General features: G+C 38.4%; 2 protein-coding genes across 2 annotated transcripts; both read left to right on the top strand.

The window, feature by feature from the left end:
• Positions 1-1,870: 1,870 nt before the first annotated feature.
• LOC128870309 (uncharacterized) lies at positions 1,871-2,898 on the top strand. Its single transcript, XM_054112916.1, has 3 exons — positions 1,871-2,000; positions 2,233-2,621; positions 2,686-2,898. The coding sequence occupies exons 1-3, from the start codon at positions 1,871-1,873 to the stop codon at positions 2,896-2,898; spliced, it is 732 nt and encodes a 243-aa protein (XP_053968891.1).
• Positions 2,899-19,428: 16,530 nt separating this feature from the next.
• Positions 19,429-20,451, top strand: LOC128870310 (uncharacterized). Its single transcript, XM_054112917.1, has 3 exons — positions 19,429-19,558; positions 19,786-20,174; positions 20,239-20,451. The coding sequence occupies exons 1-3, from the start codon at positions 19,429-19,431 to the stop codon at positions 20,449-20,451; spliced, it is 732 nt and encodes a 243-aa protein (XP_053968892.1).
• The last annotated feature ends 2,112 nt before the right edge of the window (positions 20,452-22,563 follow it).

Consider the following 22,563-nt stretch of genomic DNA (forward strand, 5'->3'; position numbering starts at 1 on the left):
TGTTTCGTCGTTTGTGCTATTGACATTGTTGTTGCTTCTGGAGCTTGTTTGTTCAGGTAGAGTATTTTGAATAGGGCTATTGTTTGTTTGTATAGCGTTGTTATTATTTTTTGCTACATTAGCAAAGGAAGTGGAGGTCTCATTGAGAGTGGGGGGTACTCGCATTTTGTGTTTTTTTATTGCTTCACGCATGGAGCATTTGTTGTCTGTTTTAATTGTTATTATTTCTTTCATTTGCATGAATTTAGGACACGATTTGCTAGAGGCAGAGTGACTACCTGAGCAGTTTATGCAAAAGGAACGTGAACATGGTTGTGTGGAGTGAGGGGGGAGGGCACATGCATCACATACAGGGGCCTTAGTACATCGCTTTGTCGTATGACCGAGAAGTTGACAACTTTTGCATCTCATCGGATTTGGGTAATATGGTCTTACCTTGGTAGTGTACCACGAAACATCGATTTTCTCAGGCAAATGATAGTAATCAAACGTAAGAAGCACAACTCCGCTTGGGACTGCTTGGTTGTTAATATATTTGGGGAACTTGAAAATTGACACGACACCCTGTTCACTTAAATTTTCAACAATTTCATTGTCTGGAATATCATTGAGACACGGTGCGAAAATTGTACCTTTTGTGTAGTTCAGGTTATTATGAAGCTCAATTTTTACGTCGCAAATTCCGAACAATGTGTTGGTAGCTAAAAACTTTTGGGCAATGTGGTCGTTTTTAACAAGAAGCAATAGTTTTCCATCTCTTAATTCAGAAATATTTATAATTTCAGAACTTATGTTTTTGAGAGCTTTATGCACAGCGAAACATGAATACTTACTTAATGGCTTTTCTGAATTAACTGCACTGGCGACTAAGTATTTCGGGTTTTCTTTTTTAATTGAGGGGAGGGTTGGAAAGTTATTAACTAAACTAGGTTTTTTTCTTTTCGCTTTAGGACTTGTGGATAACAGGGCGAACCTGTTATCCCCAAGAGGCGGTCCCCCAGGGGGCATATCTTAAGCAATCGTTTGTTCTCTATACGGAGTATTTGACTAGTACCTTAGAAGGGAAAGGGTTTTTGCACACTGCTAATTGCACGAAAATAACACAAAGCGAACGCAAGAAAATCACTCAGAGCACTGCAGACACAACCGTACACGTCGAGTATCAGTCGATGACTGATATAATAATATAAAGTAATGGATTCTGTAGCTTTATGGGACGAATCATCTGAGGAAAGGATTTCTCGGAGATTTATAAGAAATAACTCCAACATTATGAGTCTCAGCGATCAAAGGTAAGTTAAACTTTAAAGAATTACTCATGCTTTATTCATCAGTTTGTTCTATTCATCAGTTTTGTGCGGAATTTTCGGCTTAGTAAGGAAACCTTTATGTACATATGTGCTAAATAGCATAAAGGGCGAGGTGAAATCTCCAACGAGAGTAACGGCTATCCCTGACATCATAAAAGTTGCAACAACCCTAAAGTTTCTTTCTCAGGGTGCGTATCAGCATTTAATTGGCCAAGACCATCGCGCGGGGCTAGCACAGCAAACCGTTTCCAGTTGCCTTTGGGAAGTTTGCAGTGCAATTGAAAAGGTAGTTTGCAGTGCAATTGAAACATAACGTTTTTTCGATGAGCAGTGAAGAGAAACAGGATACCAACCGTAGCTTTTACGAAACATGCGGAATTCCGGGTGTGGTAGGAGCAGTGGACGCACATCCAAATGATAAGGCCATCAATTGACGAGCATTTATTTTTTAACCAAAAGCTTAAGCACAGCATAAATGCAATGGTGGTAAGAGTGTTTCGATTAAATAAGATTATTTTCATTAAACATTTTTTGTTCTACTTTAGATATGTGATGACAAAATGCAAATTAGAGCCGTGAATGGTAGATTTGGCGGTACATCGCATGATTCGCACATATGGAACTTGTCCGGTGAGCGCGAATATTTAAAAACTGCCTTTGAAAACGGTGTCTCTGGCCAACGAATTCTTGGTAAGCTTTCTAATATATGACCTTAATGTGGTGGTCCGTATACTCGTATTAATATAGTCTTATATATATTAGTATATAACATTCATATATATAATTGTTAATACACATATATATGTATATGTATATGCATTTTCATGTAATAAATGCTTATGAACATGCATATGCACATATGTAGCTATTGTAATTTATTGTTATTCAACTAAAAATACCTTTATATTTTTGTTATCTGCAGGCGACTCAGGATATCCGTTGGAACCATGTCTCCTTACTCCATACAGGAATTCTACGGAGGTTTCAGTCGAACATTTTTTTAATCAAAAACGTTCAAAGGAAAGGTCGTTGATTGAGAGAGTTTTTGGCGATTTGAAAGGCCGATTTCGTTGCCTTCTAGCTTCAAGGGAGTTGCACTATGCTCCAGAAAAGGTTGTGCAAATACTAAAAGTTTGTTGTGCTCTGCATAATATATGTATAATGTTCAAAGTTCATCCTCCCAGTTTAGAAATCGAACCGGAACAAGTGAACATGGTAAATATAGAAAATGTAGAAAATCTGAGTTTTGGAAATATAGCTAGACGTGTAAGAGACCAAATAAAAAATGATATGATTGCCACTCGAAATTCTGTATGAAAAATTTGTTTAAATTAAATAATTTTTTAATAAATATGAATTCAGTCTTTTATTTAAGTTAGGTCTACAAAGAGTGAGTACCGAACGGCTGCAGGAAGGTTTCTCAGTCACCTGTTCGGGCACATCGACTGAATCGCTGTCATTCTCCTCTTCGGGCATATCGACTAAATCGCTATCATTAAAAGCTGCTTCTAAACTTTACTACATCCGTCTGACGCGCACCAAACTCCCGCGTGCTACCTATCCCGCCCACAGATTTATTTATAGATAGCAACTCGCTTACTCGCTGTTCTAATTGGTTCAGTGAGGAATAAACAGACGGACTGACCGACGCATTTTGGCTTTCAAATGGAGTTTGTAGTCAACCCAAACCTGAAAATTATAATAATCCCATTATAGAAATAAAAAGTACACGTCACTAAAGTTACTTTTCTCCAGCCGACCATATCACGCATCGGTGGTCCAGCAGCATTTAGTTGGGAAGTTACTCTCTTCCATAAATTATTGACTGTTGTTTTTGCGTTTGGCGCCTTCATTAGTCCCTTTGCCAAACCGGGATGTGTTGTCATGAAGTCCACTAGCACTTCGAATTGTTTCTTTTGTGTTTGCTAGTTGGTCTTTGGAGTTGCCCTATACATTTTTCCAAAGAGGTACAATGAATTAATATTTCAAATTTATAAAATTATCAATTAATACTTACATATTTGGAAATTGCGTATGGCTATTACTTGTAGCAAGAAAAATGCGATAGTGACAACTGTTTGAGATTCACTTTCGCAATACAGAGTGCTGCCGATGCGAAAAGGGAGAAAAAATTGCGAAAGCGCAAAATGTGAATGCGAATGTCAAAATACCGAGTACCGATTTTGGGATTTCGTGAATTTTTTCTTTCGCATCGCATTACAGAGTAAGAGCCCTGGCCTTTGTGATCCAAAATGGAAAATGAAATCCACCACAATAAACTTGAAAACTCTACAAAATACAGTTAAAACTGAAACAATTTATAAAGTACCACTTTTTGCAGAATTGGGAGATACTAACAATTGGATTCAATTAATAGAATGCAAATTCCATGAAACTTATGACAAAAATGACTATAAGGAAATGACGTATTGAAAAAGCCATATTATTGTTACGACAAAAATCAACTGATTATGAACAACAAAAGCATTCCACTTAATTTTCTGGATCTAAATACTATAAAATTCATTACCAGTACCGAAAACGGTTTGGTTCATGTAAAGGACTGTTATAATATCAATGGGGAACTTATACTTAAAGAAGGTATATGTATATGATTCACAAAACATTGCCGTAATTGTTGACACCTGTCATCACTGCTCTGCTGTAATAAAACTAAACCCTCAAGATTATTGGCCTGTTACCTACGAAAATTATTACATTTATGATGAAAAATCATACAAGCATTTCCCAAGGGAACCACCCTCCAATTATCCAATTAGAATGAGGAACGGACAATTCCATTGGATTCGACGCATCGCGTGTTCTTCTTCTATTTATTGAAGAGTTTTCTTCATTAAAATCTTCCAAAATTAAAAAATAACGCCAATTTTACATATTTACTTTTAATTTTTATTGCTTTCATGCACTTTTTGACAGCTATAAACCACTTTTCAAACACTTCCGAAAATATGAAAACGATAGTACAAATATCGAAATACGGGAAACAAAATAGGATCGTCGCGCATTCGATATCGAATTAAAGTGTCGAGCAAACGAGTGTCGACTATCGAATTACAGAAAGTCACCCCAGTACTATTGAAAAATAACTCCTAGCTGTAATATGGGCAGTAGGGTACTTTCGCCCTTATTTGTTTGGTAGAAAATGGTTGTTTTCAATTAAAGAACCAAATTCAAAACTGATAAGATGGAGGCTGAAATTGGAAGAATACGATTACGACAGCGTTTATAAACGCGGAATCAATAACGGGAATGCGGAAATCCCGAATTACAGGCAAGAATCCTCAAATTAATACAATAGAAACCATTAAAGAAAATAGAGAAATTGTAACACCAATAAATTTCTATAAAATTCAAATTATCATATCCAAAATTACATTTGGGTCTACGAAAATACGCTTTAAAAAAGTATTCCGAAATACCAGAAGAACCTTTCACTTTAAAGAACTTTACAATGCAACTATAATAACTTTAATTAAAACTTATTTTAACCCAACCCAATTAAATGCAATAATTATAAATGAATCCTTTTTGGAGACATTTAGACACCCTACAATCAAACTGCGGACTGGGTATTGCAGTAAGGATAATAAGGTGCAAGACATTGCTCGAAGACATAGAAGACAATATCAAATTAACAGATATTATTAAGACCGAACACCTCCACAATAACCACAGGGGAATCCAGGCAGTCTATGAAGAACTTAAACCACAATTTTATAACCCCAACTTGCGAAACATGTATATTAGAGAAATACGCAACCCACCAAAAATAAAGGGTGTTTTTTTAGAGGTTAGGTTTTCAAGTTGGCACTACTTTTTTCGTAGAGAGTCTTTTTGACAGCTTTCACTTGATTTATGCTCAGTTTGGTTTGCGATTTCATAATGAATAGACTTACACCTGAACAACGTTTGCAAATCGTGCAAATTTATTACGAAAATAATGGTTTGGTTCGCGCGACGCATCGCGCGCTGGGTCCAATATTCGGTCGACATAATCGTCCATCAGAGTCACTAATTCGATTAACCATGGATCGGTTTCGCACCACGTTTGCTCTAGTGGATAATACGCATCCTCAGAGAAGTCGTACAGTGCGCACCGAAGACGCTATTGCTGCTGTTTAGCAGAGTATCGAAGAAGACCCGAATGAGTCCATCCGCCATCGCGCGCAGCAATTCGAGATGTGCCCATCCACTTTATGGAAGATTTTGCGGAAGGATCTTGGTTTGCGGGCATACAAAATCCAACTCGTGCAAGAATTGAAGCCGAACGACCATCAAGCGCGTCGCACGTTCGGTGAATGGGCCCAAAACGAGATGGCCACCGATCCCGATTTTCACAAGAAAATTTTGTTCAGCGATTAAGCTCACTTTTGGTTGAATGGGTATGTCAATAAGCAAAATTGTCGCATTTGGAGTGAACAAAATCCACAAGCCATTGCTGAGACGCCGTTACATCCTCAAAAAGTCACTGTTTGGTGTGCTCTATGGGCAGAGGGAATCATTGGTCCATATTTCTTTAAAAATGAAGCCGGCCATAATGTTACAGTCAATGGAGAGCGCTATAGAGCCATGATTAATGACTTTTTCGTGTCTGAATTGGACGATGTTGATGTGGACGACCTTTGGTTCCAACAAGACGGCGCTACATGCCATACAGCCAACGCAACAATCGATTTATTGAAGGAAACTTTTGGTGAGCGCATTATCTCGCGCCGTGGACCTGTGGCGTGGCCTCCAAGATCGTGCGATATAACACCGCTGGACTATTTCTTGTGGGGCTATGTGAAGTCGCTTGTCTACGCAGATAAGCCCGAGACGATTGACGTCTTGGAAGAGAATATTCGGCGCGTTATTGCGGCCCCAATTGCTGCAAAAAGTGGTGGAAAATTGGGCCTCTCGGCTGGAATTTATTTTTAAAACATAATGGCAAACCCTTATCTTTATAATAAAGCTAAATTCTTGGCCATAACATTAAATTATATACGTTTTATTTTATCTTGAAAACCTAACCTCTAAAAAAAACACCCTTTACCATATAAGGTTACCGAAACTCCAAATAAACCAAGAGTATAGATTCATATCGACGTTTTTTATACTTTAGAGAAAAAGCAATTTCTAACAATGTTAATAGTTAAGTTCTCTAAGTACGCTTTAGCTTTTCCGATAAACGGAAGAAGTTGTACTGAATTTAAAAGTAAAATATTACATATTATAAGTATGTTCGGAAAAATCGAAAAGATAATAGTAGACAACGAACTTGGATTTAAAGGTACAGAAATGCAGACATTCTTAGAAAGGGAAATATCATATTTGTGTGCATTTCACCTCAAACGGGAATCACACATCTAACGCAGATATAAAGGGTGATTTTTTTAGAGCTATAGGAAAGCTTTTCAAAGAAGCACACGTGAAATTCAGAAAAATGCATGAAATGTTTATTTAAATCGATAGTACAGTCCATATAATTTAATGTTTGAAGATTATTTCATGCAAATGTTGACCGCGACTGCGCTTCAAATGGTCCATCCACTTAGTCCAATTTTGGCATACTCTTTCCAATGTTTCCGCCGGTATGTCACATATAAATGCTTTAATGTTGTCCTCCAGTGCGTTAATTGAAGGAGGCTTGTCTGAATAAACATAAGCTTTAACATAGCCCCTCAAAAAATAATCGAAAGGCGTTATATCGCACGATCTGGGTGGCCAATTGCCAGGTCCGAACGTGAAATAAAATGTTCACCGAACTCGACTCTCAACAAGTCCATTGTTACGCGTGCTGTGTGGCATGTGGCACCGTCTTGTTGAAACCACATGTCATGCAAGTCAAGCTCTTGCATTTTGGGCAAAAAAAGTTGGATATGATTTCACGGCAGCGCTCACCATTGACAGTTACGTTACGATTCGCAGCATCTTTGAAGAAGTACGGTCCAATGATACCTCCAGCCCATAAGCCGCACCAATCTGTGACCTTTTCTGTATACATTGGTAGCTCTTGCAATTTTTCTGGCCACTCCAAACTCGACAATTCTGCTTATTTATGTACCCATTGAACCAAAAATGAGCTTCTGAATACAATTTTTTGATAAAAAAGTGGATCTTCGGCCAACTTTCCAAGAGCCCTTTCACCAAAAATTCTTCGTTGCGGTAGGTCGTTCGGCTTCAATTCTTGCACCAGCTGTATTTTGAAAAGCTTCAAATCCTTTCGCAAAATTTTTCACGTTGTTGAGTAACAGAGGCCCAATTGCTGCGAACGGCGACGAATCGATAATTGATGGTCATCATTAAGACTGGCCAATTTTTTTTTTTTTTTTTATTATTTCTTCCATTAAATATTACACCTGTCGTTAGACAATAAGTAATTTGATTTACAAAAAGATGGAATGAGAGTGATATTGAAGGGCCAATGCCCCCAAGCTCATTTAGAAGAAATATATACATATTGTTTAAAAACAAGTGGTTAACAATGACATATACGATTAGTTGACAATTGATTACATGGATTTTGCAAGATCTGTTGGTGTTTGACGGTTAAGCCGACTTTGGGTAGATTTTTCTTTATTTGGTAGTCTTCTCATCATAGGATTTGTGTGCGTTAATAATCTATTTATGTGTCTTCTGCTAGCGCTTTGTATTGTTTTATCAATAGTATCGATGTCAAGGTCGCGATGAATATCTGCGTTAGGTATGTACCAAGGTGCATTAGTTAAGGTCCTAAGTATTTTAGACTGGACTCGTTGAAGTATACTTAGATTACTTTTTGCAGCAGTGCCCCAAATCTCAATTCCATATTTCCAGATTGGAGCAATTATCGTTCGATAAATAAGTACTTTATTTATTTTAATTTCGAGTCGATCGTAATACCCAGGTATTTCGCTTTGGTGTCAATATTCACGTCAGAATTACCAACGCTAACTGGTTCAATGGTTGTCCTTCGGTTTGTGTAGTTTACTTGTATTGTTTTGTCAGCGTTAATTTCGATGTTCCATTTTTTGAACCAGTTTAATGTCACATTTAATTCGTTTTGTAAATTTTGTTTTGCGACTTTTGTATCTTTATGAGATACCATGAGGGCTGTGTCATCTGCAAATGTTGCAATCATGCTGTTTTCTGACTGCGGTTCCGGTAGATCAGCCGTGTACAATAGATACAATGTTGGTCCTAAGACACTGCCTTGGGGAATGCCTACGTTCATAGGTTGAATGTCTGAACATGCGTCGTTATATTTAACATAGAATTTCCTACCTTGGATGTAACTCTTAAGCATAAGGTAAAAGTCATTAGGTAGTTGTGTTTTTAATTTATGGAGTAACCCAGGGTGCCACACTTTGTCAAAAGTTTTAGCTACGTCGAGGTATATGGACATGCACACTCTTTTTTTATTCAGGTCGTCATTAATTTTGTGAACTACTCTATGAATCTGTTGGATTGTTGAATGGTTTTTCCTAAATCCAAATTGGTGTTGGGGTATCAGATTCATGCTTCTTATAATAGGATTTATCTGGTCAAATAATATTTTCTCGAAAATTTTTGATATTGTCGGTAGTAGGCTGATTGGTCGATATGATGTCGCTAGTGTAGCGTCTTTGTTAGGTTTCGGGATCGCTATAATTTCAGCTACTTTCCAGGTACTAGGGAAATATTTGAGACTTATAGCAGCGTGGAAAATATTTCTTAGATAAATTATTGCCTTGTCAGGCGATTTATTGTTCTTTAGAGCTTTTATTAATTGTTTTATCTCCGTAAGTGTGATTTTTTTAATTTGCTGCTTATTCTCGTTTGCTGCATAAGTAAGATTTATGTCGTTATTATTATTTTCAAAAGTATCTTTAAAATGTTGAGCTAAGACCGTTGCTTTTTCTGAAGAGGTTCGGGCCCATTTCTCTTTAGTTGTTTTTATTGGTGGTAAATGTATTGTGGCGCCCATCACTTTTTTCGTCGCCTTCCAAAGTGTGTAGTTTGAGGATTTTGTTGCGTCAATATTTTTGAGATAATTGCTAAGTTGTTTGTCTTTTTCCTTTTGAAGTAGGTCTCTTATATCTTTTCCCAATTTGTTTAGCTTTTTCTTGTCGTCTGGAAATCTTGTTGTCTGCCATTTCTTCCTTAGCTTTCTCTTTTGTTTTAATTTCTTTTCTATCGTATCAGGTATGTAGTCATTTTTTACTTTAGTTAGTGGAGAGGGTGTAGGTTTACTAACTGCCTTAATAGTTTTGTCGTTAAAAAAAGCTATAGCTGTCTCAATTTCATCGCCTGTTTTCAAGGATACTTTTGTGTCTAAATATGATATTATGACTGGCCAATACAGCAGCGATATTTTCTTCAGTTCGCACTCTACGTATGCGTGTTGGTGGTTTGATGTCCAATAATGTACATTTGGTTCTAAATTTAGTCACAATAGCTCGAATAGTCGCTTCAGTGGGTCGATTAAACTGACCATAAAATGGAAGAAGCGCGCGATAAACTTTCTTAACAGAACACGCATTTTTATAATAAAGCTCAATGATTTGCAAACGTTGTTCGTTTGTAAGACGATTCACGGTTAAATTATAGACCAAACTGAAGATGTGAAGACAGTGAAACAAAACACGAAACGTGCGTCAGCTGTTCAAACCAACTGTTTAAAAAGATAATAGCTAAAAAATCACCCGTTACAAGATTTAGTGTTAGCAAAGAAAGAAAAATATATTAGTAAACTTAACAAAGATAGGGCAGATATAGAATTAGAAGAAGGAACCAATTATTTTAAAGAAGTAAGAGGCGGGGAAAACATAGAAAATACAGGAAAATTAACGCCGATAAGATAGACGATGACCATTTACAAACTAAACGTACCAGACACAAGTACTACAAAAAACTCATCAAACCCAATAGAAAATATCAAGACAGAGACAACCCTAACAACAATTGATGAGCTAACCAATTGTCTTTCAGATGACAAATATATAATATAATATATGTAGTTAGTACCACCTTAGTTTTTTTATTATAAATAAAAAAAACTTTACGTACACGCGCAAACATATTTTTTATTTAATTCGCACGCAAAATTCATTACGTTACACTTTTATAATTTTTACTTAATTGGTAAACAGTTCTGTGGAATTGTGCAAGTGCATTAACACCTTCTTTGTGAGTTAGTTTTTTTCGTTTCCTGTTTACCAAATTGCAAGTGCAATTTTTGTATTGTTCCTGTTTACCAAATAATTTTGAAAAAGAAGTAAACAATTCGCTGGAATTGTTTACCAAAATGGTTAATTACGAAAATGCTAAGATGACATATTTTCTCAATAAAAAGACTTGAATTGATAACAGTTGAAGTTAGTCTTTAGTCAGTCTTTTGCCTGTCTTCTTCTAGACTTCTTGTAACGTAGTAGTTAATAATTAGTTGTTAAGTTGTTTAAAGAAATAAATATATATTTTTATATAAATTAAATATATGTATATACTTTTACTGGCGCAGTCGGTAGGATACCGCAATTATCGTTCATAAAAGTGAAGATAAGTGAATTTATAATTCTTAGTGCGGTACCGAAAACATTTTTTTTTCTAGAATTTGTTGATATGTTAATATTAAAGAATACTGAATAATCAACATCTATAAGGAGAGAGGACTTCCGCGACAGCGACATCATCTAAAAACAGATTAGGCGGTACAGAAAACCAGCAAGCACCCAGCAACCAGAAATCGTTGATCTGAGACAAGAAACAACAAAGAAGGTACAGAAGTAAGTTCCATTAATACACAAAAAAATCAAATTACAAAGTGAAAGATAGCTTAAAGAAAAAGATACATAAAAAAATTTATTTAAGGAAGAAAGTAGTTTTATATGAAAGTTGAAACAAAGAATGTAATAGAAAAACAAGGAAAAGTTAAACTTTATATTATTAAGGAGGAAGCTAAGAAATTTGGCAGCAACTAGCAAATATTTATACAAATTCTTTTTTGTTTTCTTCAATAATTTTGTTTAAAGAAAAAAAATTTTAGAATAAATTTAAAACAAACAAAAGTAAGCCTAGTTTAAGTTATTATATATGAATATTTTTCTGATCCAGAAATAGATTTGGATTTGACTCGAACGACGGTTACAGCACTGACGAATACATACCCACCAGGCAAATTGATAAACCTAGACCTCAATTACATAGTTAGAAGAAGGAACAGGAAGAACGCATATACGAATAATTTACGAATCTATTGTTAAATGCATATAGAAAATGGTAGAACCACAAGCACCACTATCAGTTACTATTAACCCCCTTAAATACCTAAATAACCTCCCCGAATTCAATGGAGACTATCGGGGTCTCCAAACCTTCATCAACTTGACAGATAGAGTCCATTCTATCCTTAGGGCTTATGATCCGCCATCCCAACAACTCTTTTCGGACATAATCAAAAGTAGGCTTAGGGGTAAGGATCGCGAGACAATTGAAATCAATTGCCAAGCCCAGTCTTGGACCGACATAAAAACGATTCGGCTGAGCTTTCCATTGCTACCACGATATATTTGCTTATAATGTCTAAGTGCGTGGACCGAATTCAAAAATTATAACACGCAAATCTAGTCACTATATTAGCCTTTTGATTTATAGTACTTTTCATAAATTAAAATTAATAATTAATAGCAATATTTAACGTTAAAAGAATTCACTTCTAAACATTCTTTATTAAATGAAGATTCGATTTAAAGCTATTTTTACTAAATAATACTCCAAATTCTAAAAATCGCGCGATTTTTAGTCCAAATTTTCGCCTCCGGCGCTTTTTTGTTTTCAAATGTACATACATGTTACAAAAAAAAACATTTTATAAATACTGATAATTTGGAATAAAAATCGCGCGATTTTAATCCAAACTTTCGCCAGCGGCGCTTTTTCGCTTTAAAATATACATACATGTTACAAAAACAAATATTTTTATACTTCTCCTGGGGGTTCTATAGGGACCCTAGGAAGTTGGTACTTTCATAGTTATAATGGTGTGACCTTGCTCTTTCTAATGGGCGTAGTCGGCGGTGAAACGCCCCTTCCCCCTCCCCCACCCATTCAAATATATCGTAGTAGTAATGGAAAGTTTTGCCAACGATTCTATTAAACAATTTTGGGGACAGCCATAGTATAGAAGAACTTTTCGATGGATTAAAGGGGATAACCTTTAAAACCAATTGCCTAGAATTTTATAACGAAATTAAACAAGCCTTAAGGACCTTGTACAACAAAACAGTGACAATAGTTGAGTCTGGTCCGTATTGAACGTATTTATATGTAGGGATCCAGACACAATGGAGGAAATATTGTTTCAATCCGGATACGCCTACTCAAAGACCCGAAGCGGACCTTTCGGAGTAAAAGGTCATGACAACAAAAAATTCTACCATAACCAGATGCCTTTTCCCGGACAAAACCAAAACCAGCGAAGCAACCAAAAATTTTATAACCCGCGAAATAACTCTTTACCAGTGATGCAGCCTCAATACAATTATAGAAGCAACAGGCATGACAGTTTCCAACAAAATGGGCGCAATCACAGATTACAAAATGTGCCATAACGACCTTTCAACCATCAATATCAACCACCTGTAGAACCTATGGACGCGACATGATCCAAACAAATAGTAGTCGAAATATCATTAGTAACCCTAACGTCCAACGACAGCAAATTCAGTTAACAGAAATACATATTTAGAAAATATTCAATCTCAGGCGGAGTTAACCTACATAATAATAAAAGGAAAACTCAAAATTATCGTGGACACTGGCGCCACACACTCTATAGTTAATCCTGGGCCCTTACTCTGTAATGCGATGCGAAAAGCAATGCGATGCGAAAATAAATTGCGTTACGAAGGGTATTTGGTACTCTGTAGCGCTATCGCATCGCTGAAAGTGTTCCTCTTTTTATTATTCACTTATTTTTCGCTTTAGTATGCATCACTGACCGAAATGTCAAAGAAAGCGACCAAAACACACGAGCGATTGGAAGTAAAGCACCTATATTTAAATAATATAATAATATAAAGTAATGGATTCTGTAGCTTTATGGGACGAATCATCTGAGGAAAGGATTTTTCGGAGATTTATAAGAAATAACTCCAACATTATGAGTCTCAGCGATCAAAGGTAAGTTAAACTTTAAAGAATTACTCATGCTTTATTCATCAGTTTGTTCTATTCATCAGTTTTGTGCGGAATTTTCGGCTTAGTAAGGAAGCCTTTATGTACATGTGTGCTAAATAGCATAAAGGGCGAGATAAAATCTCCAACGAGAGCAACGGCTATCCCTGACATCATAAAAGTTGCAACAACCCTAAAGTTTCTTTCTCAGGGTGCGTATCAGCATTTAATTGGCCAAGACCATCGCGCGGGGCTGGCACAGCAAACCGTTTCCAGTTGCCTTTGGGGAGTTTGCAGTGCAATTGGAAAGGTATTGTGTCCAAAACATAACGTTTTTTCGATGAGCAGTGAAGAGAAACAGGATACCAACCGTAGCTTTTACGAAACATGCGGAATTCCGGGTGTGGTAGGAGCAGTGGACGCACATCCAAATGATAAGGCCATCAATTGACGAGCATTTATCTTTTAACCAAAAGCTTAAGCACAGCATAAATGCAATGGTGGTAAGAGTGTTTCGATTAAATAAGATTATTTTTATTATTATTATTATTATTAGAAGGCCATTACGCACTGCGACCAGAGCTGATCTATTGTGAAAGGCCTATTTTGTAACCCTAGAGTTTTAGGCTTTTTAGAAATTTTAGCACAGTTTTGGGTTTGTTGTTCCAAAGATTGCATGGAGATACTACGATACCACCAAGGTGGTGAAGTCTTTGTCTACCCAACGCAGGACATTCACAAAGCACATGTTCTGAGCTTTCTATGTCCATTTCGCAAAAGCGGCAGACATTGGTCTCGGATAGACCAATCTTGTTTAGATGGTACCTCAGGCTGCAGTGACCTGTGAGGTATCCGGTTAAAAGACGCAGATCTACTCTGTTTAGTGAGAGAAGTTTGTCAGATATTCCTTTGTTGGGACTTAGGAATAGTTTGGCTTGACGCTGACCGGCACAGTTTAGCCAGTGTGCGGCAAGTTTTCTTTCCTCCCATTTCCTAAGGAATTCATTAATGTGGCCTTTTGTCAGTCCACAGAAAGGCTCAGGACCAGTAAGTTGCATACTTGCTCCTTGTTTTGCAAGGTCGTCAGCCATTTCATTTCCCTCATGTCCTTCATGTCCCGGAATCCAACATAGTGTTACTGTGTTGAGGTTTCCTAACGTGTTTAAGAGGTTTAGGCAATCGTTTACCAATTTAGAGGTGATGGTTGTAGATAGAAGGGCTTTTAAAGCCGCTTGGCTATCTGAAAGTATGTAGATGTGAGTACCTCTCATTTTCCTTCTAAGGCATTCTCTCACACATATTTCAATGGCATGTATTTCTGCCTGGAATATTGTTGGGTAGGATCCCATCGGAATCGATTTTTTGAATTTGGGCCCATTGATTCCTGCCCCTGTTCTACCATTTTCCAATTTGGACCCATCAGTAAACCATAGCTGGGAGCCAGGTTTGAAGGTGATAGAGTTACAATAGTTCTCCAGTCTGTTCGTTCATTGATTATAACTTGGAAGTTCCTGAAGAGTATTGGTTCGGGTGATAGTATATCATCCCTATGAAGAATGGGACTATGTAGGAAGTCTTCTAAGATCTTTAAATGTCCTTTCATATCCCCACTTTTAAGTTCAGATATACTTTTTAGTCTTAAGGCACTCGATCGAGCTTCCCTTTCAATTAGAATTGGAAGCGGTGGTATGTTCAGGAGCACACCCAATGCATCCGTGGGACACGTTTTCATAGCCCCTGTAATACCAACACATACCAGGCGATGCAGTTTGCTTAATTCGTTTGCCGCCTTTCTTTGCTTGACCTTGGGCCACCATGCTAAGGATGCATAAGTGACTATGGGTTTTACAACTGTGGTGAATGTCCAGAAGGTCATTCTAGGGCTTAGTCCCCATGTCTTACCAAAAAGCCTTGTACAGGCAAAGAATGCCCTTGTGGCTTTTGAAGTAACTCTCTCAATATGGGAGTTCCACGTAAGCGTTTTGTCAAGACTAACGCCAAGATAGTTCGCTTCTGTCGAGAGTTCAAGTGTTGTTCTATTAAGGGTCGGACATTTGAGATTTATGTTCCTTCTCCTAGTAAACGGTACAAGTGTTGTTTTGGATGGGTTGATGGAGAGCCCTTTTTCCGTGCACCATTTGTTTATTATTGTAAGGGCTTGTTGCATGCGATCCGAAATGGTTTCCTCATGCCACCCTAATACGTAAACTACTAGGTCATCAGCGTAACCCTGAGTGTGAAATCCTAGGTTATTCAGTTTGTGGAGAAGTTCATCTATGACTAGAGTCCACAGAAGAGGAGAGAGTACGCCACCTTGAGGGCAACCTCTTGTGGCTTTGATAGATTTGATTGTTCCTCCTAGTTCGGTGCTGATCGTCCTAGATTTCAGCATGAATATTATCCATCTAGTGATGGGTTCAGGTACCTCCTTTAGATATAGGGCATTATAGATTGCCTCATAGGAGGTGTTATCAAAGGCTCCTGATATGTCAATAAATGCACATAGAGCTATCTGTTTTGACTCAATAGCCTTTTCAATAACTGTTACCAGGCTGTGTATTGCAGTCTCAGTGGATTTTCCCTGTTGATAGGCAAATTGAAGTCGATGCAGTGGGAATTTAGCTAGATTGTATTCCCTAATATACTGATCAACTATCTTTTCCATTGTTTTGAGGAAAAATGAGCTGAGACTAATTGTATGATTTAGGCAATTGTTCGGGTTTTTCCCCTACCTTTGGAATAAATACGACCTTAACCTCAGCCCATTTTGTAGGCAAATATCCTAGCAGTAAGCTTGCTTTGTATAGTCTGGTCAAATTAGGGATAATATGGTGTGCACCCTGCTGTAAAAGACAGGGGAATATCCCATCAGGACCAGGAGAATAGCTTGTTCATGGAATAGCTTGTTTGCTAGTTTTAAGTTCTCAGCACCCGCAGATGTAGTAGTTTCTGCCGGTACAGAGATCTCGTGTAGCGCAAGTGATCCAGGGAAGTGAGTGTCCAGCAGAAGTTGACTGGTTTCCTCTGGATTCCTTGTGTAGCTTCCGTCTGGCTTTTTCAGGGTACTAATGCCGTTTAAGTGATCTTTCAGTAGGGCTTTTTGGATACGAATAGCATCCGGAAGACTACAGATCTTTTCACAGTGATTCCTCCAAGTAGCCCTTTTAGATTTCCTCAATTCTTTGTTGTAGTTGGTTAGGGCTGTTGAGTAGGAGGACCAGTCCCCCATTGCTTTAGCTCTATTCCATAGGGTTCTTGTTTCTTTACGCAGGTTGGAAAGTGTACTATTCCACCAAGGAACATTTCTTTGTGGCTTTTTCACTTTTACTGGGCAACTTTCGTGAAACGCAGATATTATGTTTGAATGTAGTTCATTCGATTCGAACTCAAGCTCAGATATAAGCTGAATGTGACGCTTAGAGCAGTTAACACTTTGTTCTAAATAGAAGTGAAAGTAGTCCCAGTTAGTTTTTCTGGGGTTTCTGTAAATTGTCATTTGTGGTTTGGTTGCACCTATATCGAATCTAATATGTCTGTGATCCGACATAGATGTTTCCTCTGACACATGCCAATTTGAGACTTCGGACAAAACATTATGGCTAGAGAGAGTGATGTCAAGGACTTCACCTCTGATTGCATTAATGAATGTAGGTTCGTTGCCTCGGTTTAGGATAGATATATTATACCTAAGTAGAAATTCAATAAGGTACTCACCTCTTGGATTGATGTCTGTGCTTCCCCACGCTGTGTGGTGCGCATTTGCGTCACAGCAGAGGATCCACCGGAGACGTTTTTGCTGACAATATTCCACCAGGGCTATAACCTCCCTTGTTGGAGCAGTGACCTCATCTCCTGGAAGGTAGGCGGAGGCAAGTACTACCCCATGCTCACCTTTGCTCGTTGGCACTTTTACCCAAATCGCCACCAGGTCTTCTGTAATGAACTGTGATATTGGGATAAAGGTTAGTTGATTATTTATTATCAACGCCGCTCTGGGGCGTCTTTGTTGGCAGCATATATCAACTTACCGTTTGCGCTCTGGAGTCCCTGAATGACTCCTTTACGTACCCATGGTTCTTGAATGAAAGCTACATCCAAGAGTTCTTGGTTAAATCTCCTCGTAAGCACGTCCGAGGCTGCTTTTGCGTGATGGAGATTTATTTGAAGGCATCCGAGTTGTCTTCTGGTGTTGTAGGGTTTTCGCTTAGGCCAGGTCATCTAGTGATCCTTCGTTTGGCAATGGCTGCCTTTTTCTTGCCTCGGTTGCTTTTCAGCAGGACTGCTTCCTCAGCGGACATCTGATCCCCCCTTCGATCCTTGTTGTGGCTGTGCGCTTTTTTATCAGCCTGCAGCGGGGGTCGCATGCGGATACCCTCGGCCACGTTATGGCGCCATGCGCCGGATGTTGTTGGCTTTTCTGGCTCGTGTCTGGAGCAGCTGGCCTTATCGTCCTGGGCTATTGAAGCCGTTGGAGTCAAAGTTCCCGCTTCCTCAGAGCTTTGTTTCGCCGAGGGGTCAGGGTCCTGTTCGGTAACCTTAGGCGGATCAATCGGGCCTTTAGATTTTGGCCGAAGTTGGGCTTTACCGAACCCGTAGTTCAACCAGTTGTTGGAAGTCTTTATGACTTCTGCGGAGATTGGGCACTCTGTTGAGCACCCGCCAGTCATTGGTGTTGAGGCCCTCGTTTTGGCCGTCAAGGAGGCTAATAATATCCTCAGTTGAGGTGCTGTCCAATTCTGGAAAGTGACCAACGAAGATTTGTGGGCGCGGTATGTCCGCCTCCTGCACAATCTTCAGCTGTGCATCTTTCCACGGCTTCAGCTTAGGAACTACTTCCTTTAGCCAATTAGCCGTATCATCGCAGCCGCATGATATAACTATATATCCTGGGCGAAAGGTGCAGCTATTAAATTTGGGCTTTGCAGCGCCACTCTGCTTTTTCCTTATCGCCTCCAGGATAGCATGTTGTATGGCCGTTAGTCTTTCCGTCGACCATACTGTAGTGGGATAGTCAGGAGGAATTATTCCCAACTTCGTGCTACACGCCGCGTCTTTATAAGACATTTTTGTTGAGTCTACCTTGACTTCTGGATTAGGCACTGCTGCCTTTGGTCCTTCCGTTTCGGTAGTCTCTCCTGCCTTTTTTCCAACGCTGGAGCTCCCCTGTAAATTGGCACGTTTAGGGGAGCTTTGCTTTGGCGTGGTGCTGCTGGAGCGTTGTCGCTTCAGATCAGCTGGTTTTTGAGCCAACTCTCTTGCCTCGTCAATGCTGTGACCTTTTCTCAGGAAGTACTTTAGGCGCTTTTTGGCGGCACCGCAAAGCCGCACCTTGTCTTCGTCCTTTCTTCCTGAGTCACGAGTGGGAGAAGATAATAGTTTCTCCTCTTCCTCTGGTGATATGGTAGAAGCTTTGCCATCTGGCCCCAGGGCCATGTCGTCAACTTCCATATCCGTGCTCTCGCTGACAGTTGGAGGGCATTGTTTGCCCTTAGCTGCCTGCGATGTTGTTGGTAATTCGGCACTGTTTACCGAAAGGTCGTTATCGACCTGGTTTATGTTAGGCACTTCTGCCTTTTTTAATAAATTGTTTAACTCTGCCATGTGGTCCCACGAGTGAAGGGGAAGGGAAGGTCGAGCCACGACAGTGCCCCGGTGGCGCGGTAAGGCTAATTACAACCAGAGGGCGCCCGATATCTGGAGGTCACCGTTATAAGACACACTTACGTAGTGCCATTCATCCTATAGGCACGGTTCGAATTACACCTAGGATTACGGGTTTTTTTCGAGTTATGCCTCTCTAGATCCGCCATTTTTGGTTAAAAGCAGGGGCACCTCGTGCAGGAGTGGCATTCTGCCACAATGGTCGGTCTTTAGGCTACTGGCACAACTGCCATACGCCTTGTGTGCATTCCCCCAAGAAGCAACGTACACTTCACCCCCAGTACACTTCATTAAACATTTTTTGTTCTACTTTAGATATGACAAAATGCAAATTAGAGCCGTGAATGGTAGATTTGGCGGTACATCGCATGATTCGCACATATGGAACTTGTCCGGTGAGCGCGAATATTTAAAAACTGCCTTTGAAAACGGTGTCTCTGGCCAACGAATTCTTGGTAAGCTTTCTAATATATGACCTTAATGTGGTGGTCCGTATACTCGTATTAATATAGTCTTATATAGTATATAACATTCATATGTATAATTGTTAATACACATATATATGTATATGTATATGCATTTTCATGTAATAAATGCTTATGAACATGCATATGCACATATGTAGCTATTGTAATTTATTGTTATTCAACTAAAAATGCCTTTATATTTTTGTTATCTGCAGGCGACTCAGGATATCCGTTGGAACCATGTCTCCTTACTCCATACAGGAATTCTACGGAGGTTTCAGTCGAACATTTTTTTAATCAAAAACGTTCAAAGGAAAGGTCGTTAATTGAGAGAGTTTTTGGCGTTTTGAAAGGCCGATTTCGTTGCCTTCTAGCTTCAAGGGAGTTGCACTATGCTCCAGAAAAGGTTGTGCAAATACTAAAAGTTTGTTGTGCTCTGCATAATATATGTATAATGTTCAAAGTTCATCCTCCCAGTTTAGAAATCGAACCGGAACAAGTGAACATGGTAAATATAGAAAATGTAGAAAATCTGAGTTTTGGAAATATAGCTAGACGTGTAAGAGACCAAATAAAAAATGATATGATTGCCACTCGAAATTCTGTATGAAAAATTTGTTTAAATTAAATAATTTTTTAATAAATATGAATTCAGTCTTTTATTTAAGTTAGGTCTACAAAGAGTGAGTACCGAACGGCTGCAGGAAGGTTTCTCAGTCACCTGTTCGGGCACATCGACTGAATCGCTGTCATTCTCCTCTTCGGGCATATCGACTAAATCGCTATCATTAAAAGCTGCTTCTAAACTTTACTACATCCGTCTGACGCGCACCAAACTCCCGCGTGCTACCTATCCCGCCCACAGATTTATTTATAGATAGCAACTCGCTTACTCGCTGTTCTAATTGGTTCAGTGAGGAATAAACAGACGGACTGACCGACGCATTTTGGCTTTCAAATAGAGTTTGTAGTCATCCCAAACCTAAAAATTATAATAATCTCAATATAGAAATAAAAAGTACACGTCACTAAAGTTACTGTTCTCCAGTCGACCGTATCACGCATCGGTGGTCCAGCAGCATTTAGTTGGGAAGTTACTCTCTTCCATAAATTATTGACTGTTTTTTTGCGTTTGGCGTCTTCATTAGTCCCTTTGACAAACCGGGATGTGTTGTCATGAAGTCCACTAGGATTTCGAATTGTTTCTTTTGTGTTTGCTTGTTGGTCTTTGGTCAATGAATTAATATTTCAAATTTATAAAATTATCAATTAATACTTATATATATGTGGAAATTGCGTATGGCTATTACTTGTAGCAAGAAAAATGCGATAGTGACAGCTGTTTGAGATTCACTTTCGCAATACAGAGTTCTGCCGATGCGAAAAGGGAGAAAAAATTGCGAAAGCGCAAAATGTGAATGCGAATGTCAAAATACCGAGTACCGATTTTGCGTTTTCGTGAATTTTTTCTTTCGCATCGCATTACAGAGTAAGAGCCCTGGCCTTTGTGATCCAAAATGGAAAATGAAATCCACCACAATAAACTTGAAAACTCTACAAACTACAGTTAAAACTGAAACAATTTATAAAGTACCACTTTTTGCAGAATTGGGAGATACTAACAATTGGATTCAATTAATAGAATGCAAATTCCATGAAACTTATGACAAAAATGACTATAAGGAAATGACGTATTAAAAAAGCCATATTAGATTACGACAAAAACCAACTGATTATGAACAATAAAATTATTCCACTTAATTTTCTGGATCTAAATACTATGAAATTCATTACAAGTACCGAAAACGGTTTGGTTCATGTAAAGGACTGTTATAATATCAATGGGGAACTTATACTTAAAGAAGGTATTTGTATAATATATGATTCACAAAATTTGGCCGTAATTGTTGACACCTGCCATCACTGCTCTGCTGTGATAAAACTAAACCCTCAAAATTATTGGCCTGTTACCTACGAAAATTATTACATTTATGATGAAAAATCATACAAGCATTTCCCAAGGGAACCACCCTCCAATTATCCAATCAGAATGAGGAACGGAAAAAATTCTGCAAATTAATAAAAAAATACGTGGATTTATTCCAATTGTAAATTAACATTTACAAACGTTATTAAACATCGAATAAACGCAGTCGATGATAAACCTATCTTTACAAAATCATATCGCTACCCCTATATCTACAAACAAGAGGTAAACAAACAAATCCATGAGATGCTGGATAATAACATAATCCGACATTCTACTTCACCATACTCAGCCTCTACTTGGATCGTACCAAAAAAGGACGATGCAAGAAGCGAGAAGAAATGGCGTGTCGTAATCGACCACTGTAAACTAAATGACAAAACTATACGACAAATATCCCATCCCTAATATGGAAGAAATATTAGATAAACTAGGTCGGAGTATGTATTTCACAACTCTTGACCTTGCTAAAGTCTTCCACTAAATTGAAATAGACTATAGAGATATGCATAAAACAGCATTCTCTGTGGAGGGAGGCCACTATGAATTTTTAAGAATGCCTTTCGGCTTAAAAACAGCACCGGCCACATTCCAGCGCTTGGTGAAAGTAGTGCTGGGTGACTTGTTAGGGAAAGTATGTTTGGTCTACCTAGATGACGTTATAATTTACTCTACGACACTTGAAGAACATCTGAATTCAAGCAGATTGGTATCAAACCGTATCAAGGAGGCCAACTCAAAAATCAAACCAGATAAGTGTGAGTTCATGAAAAGGGAAACAGAATTCCTCGGGCATATAGTAACCCGAAATGGGGTACGACCAAATGACAAAAAGGTGGAATGCGTAGCTAATTGCCCATTACCAAAAATTAAACAATTTCTCGGTCTCAGCGGGTATTACCGCAAGTTTATAAAGGACTACGCAATGATACCAAAACCGATTACTAAACACCTTAAAAAGGACGTCAAATTGAATGTAGACGACCCTAAGTACTTAAAAAGTTTT

This window comes from Anastrepha ludens, chromosome X (genome assembly GCF_028408465.1).
Source record: "Anastrepha ludens isolate Willacy chromosome X, idAnaLude1.1, whole genome shotgun sequence".
In the NCBI taxonomy this organism is placed as follows: domain Eukaryota; kingdom Metazoa; phylum Arthropoda; class Insecta; order Diptera; family Tephritidae; genus Anastrepha; species Anastrepha ludens.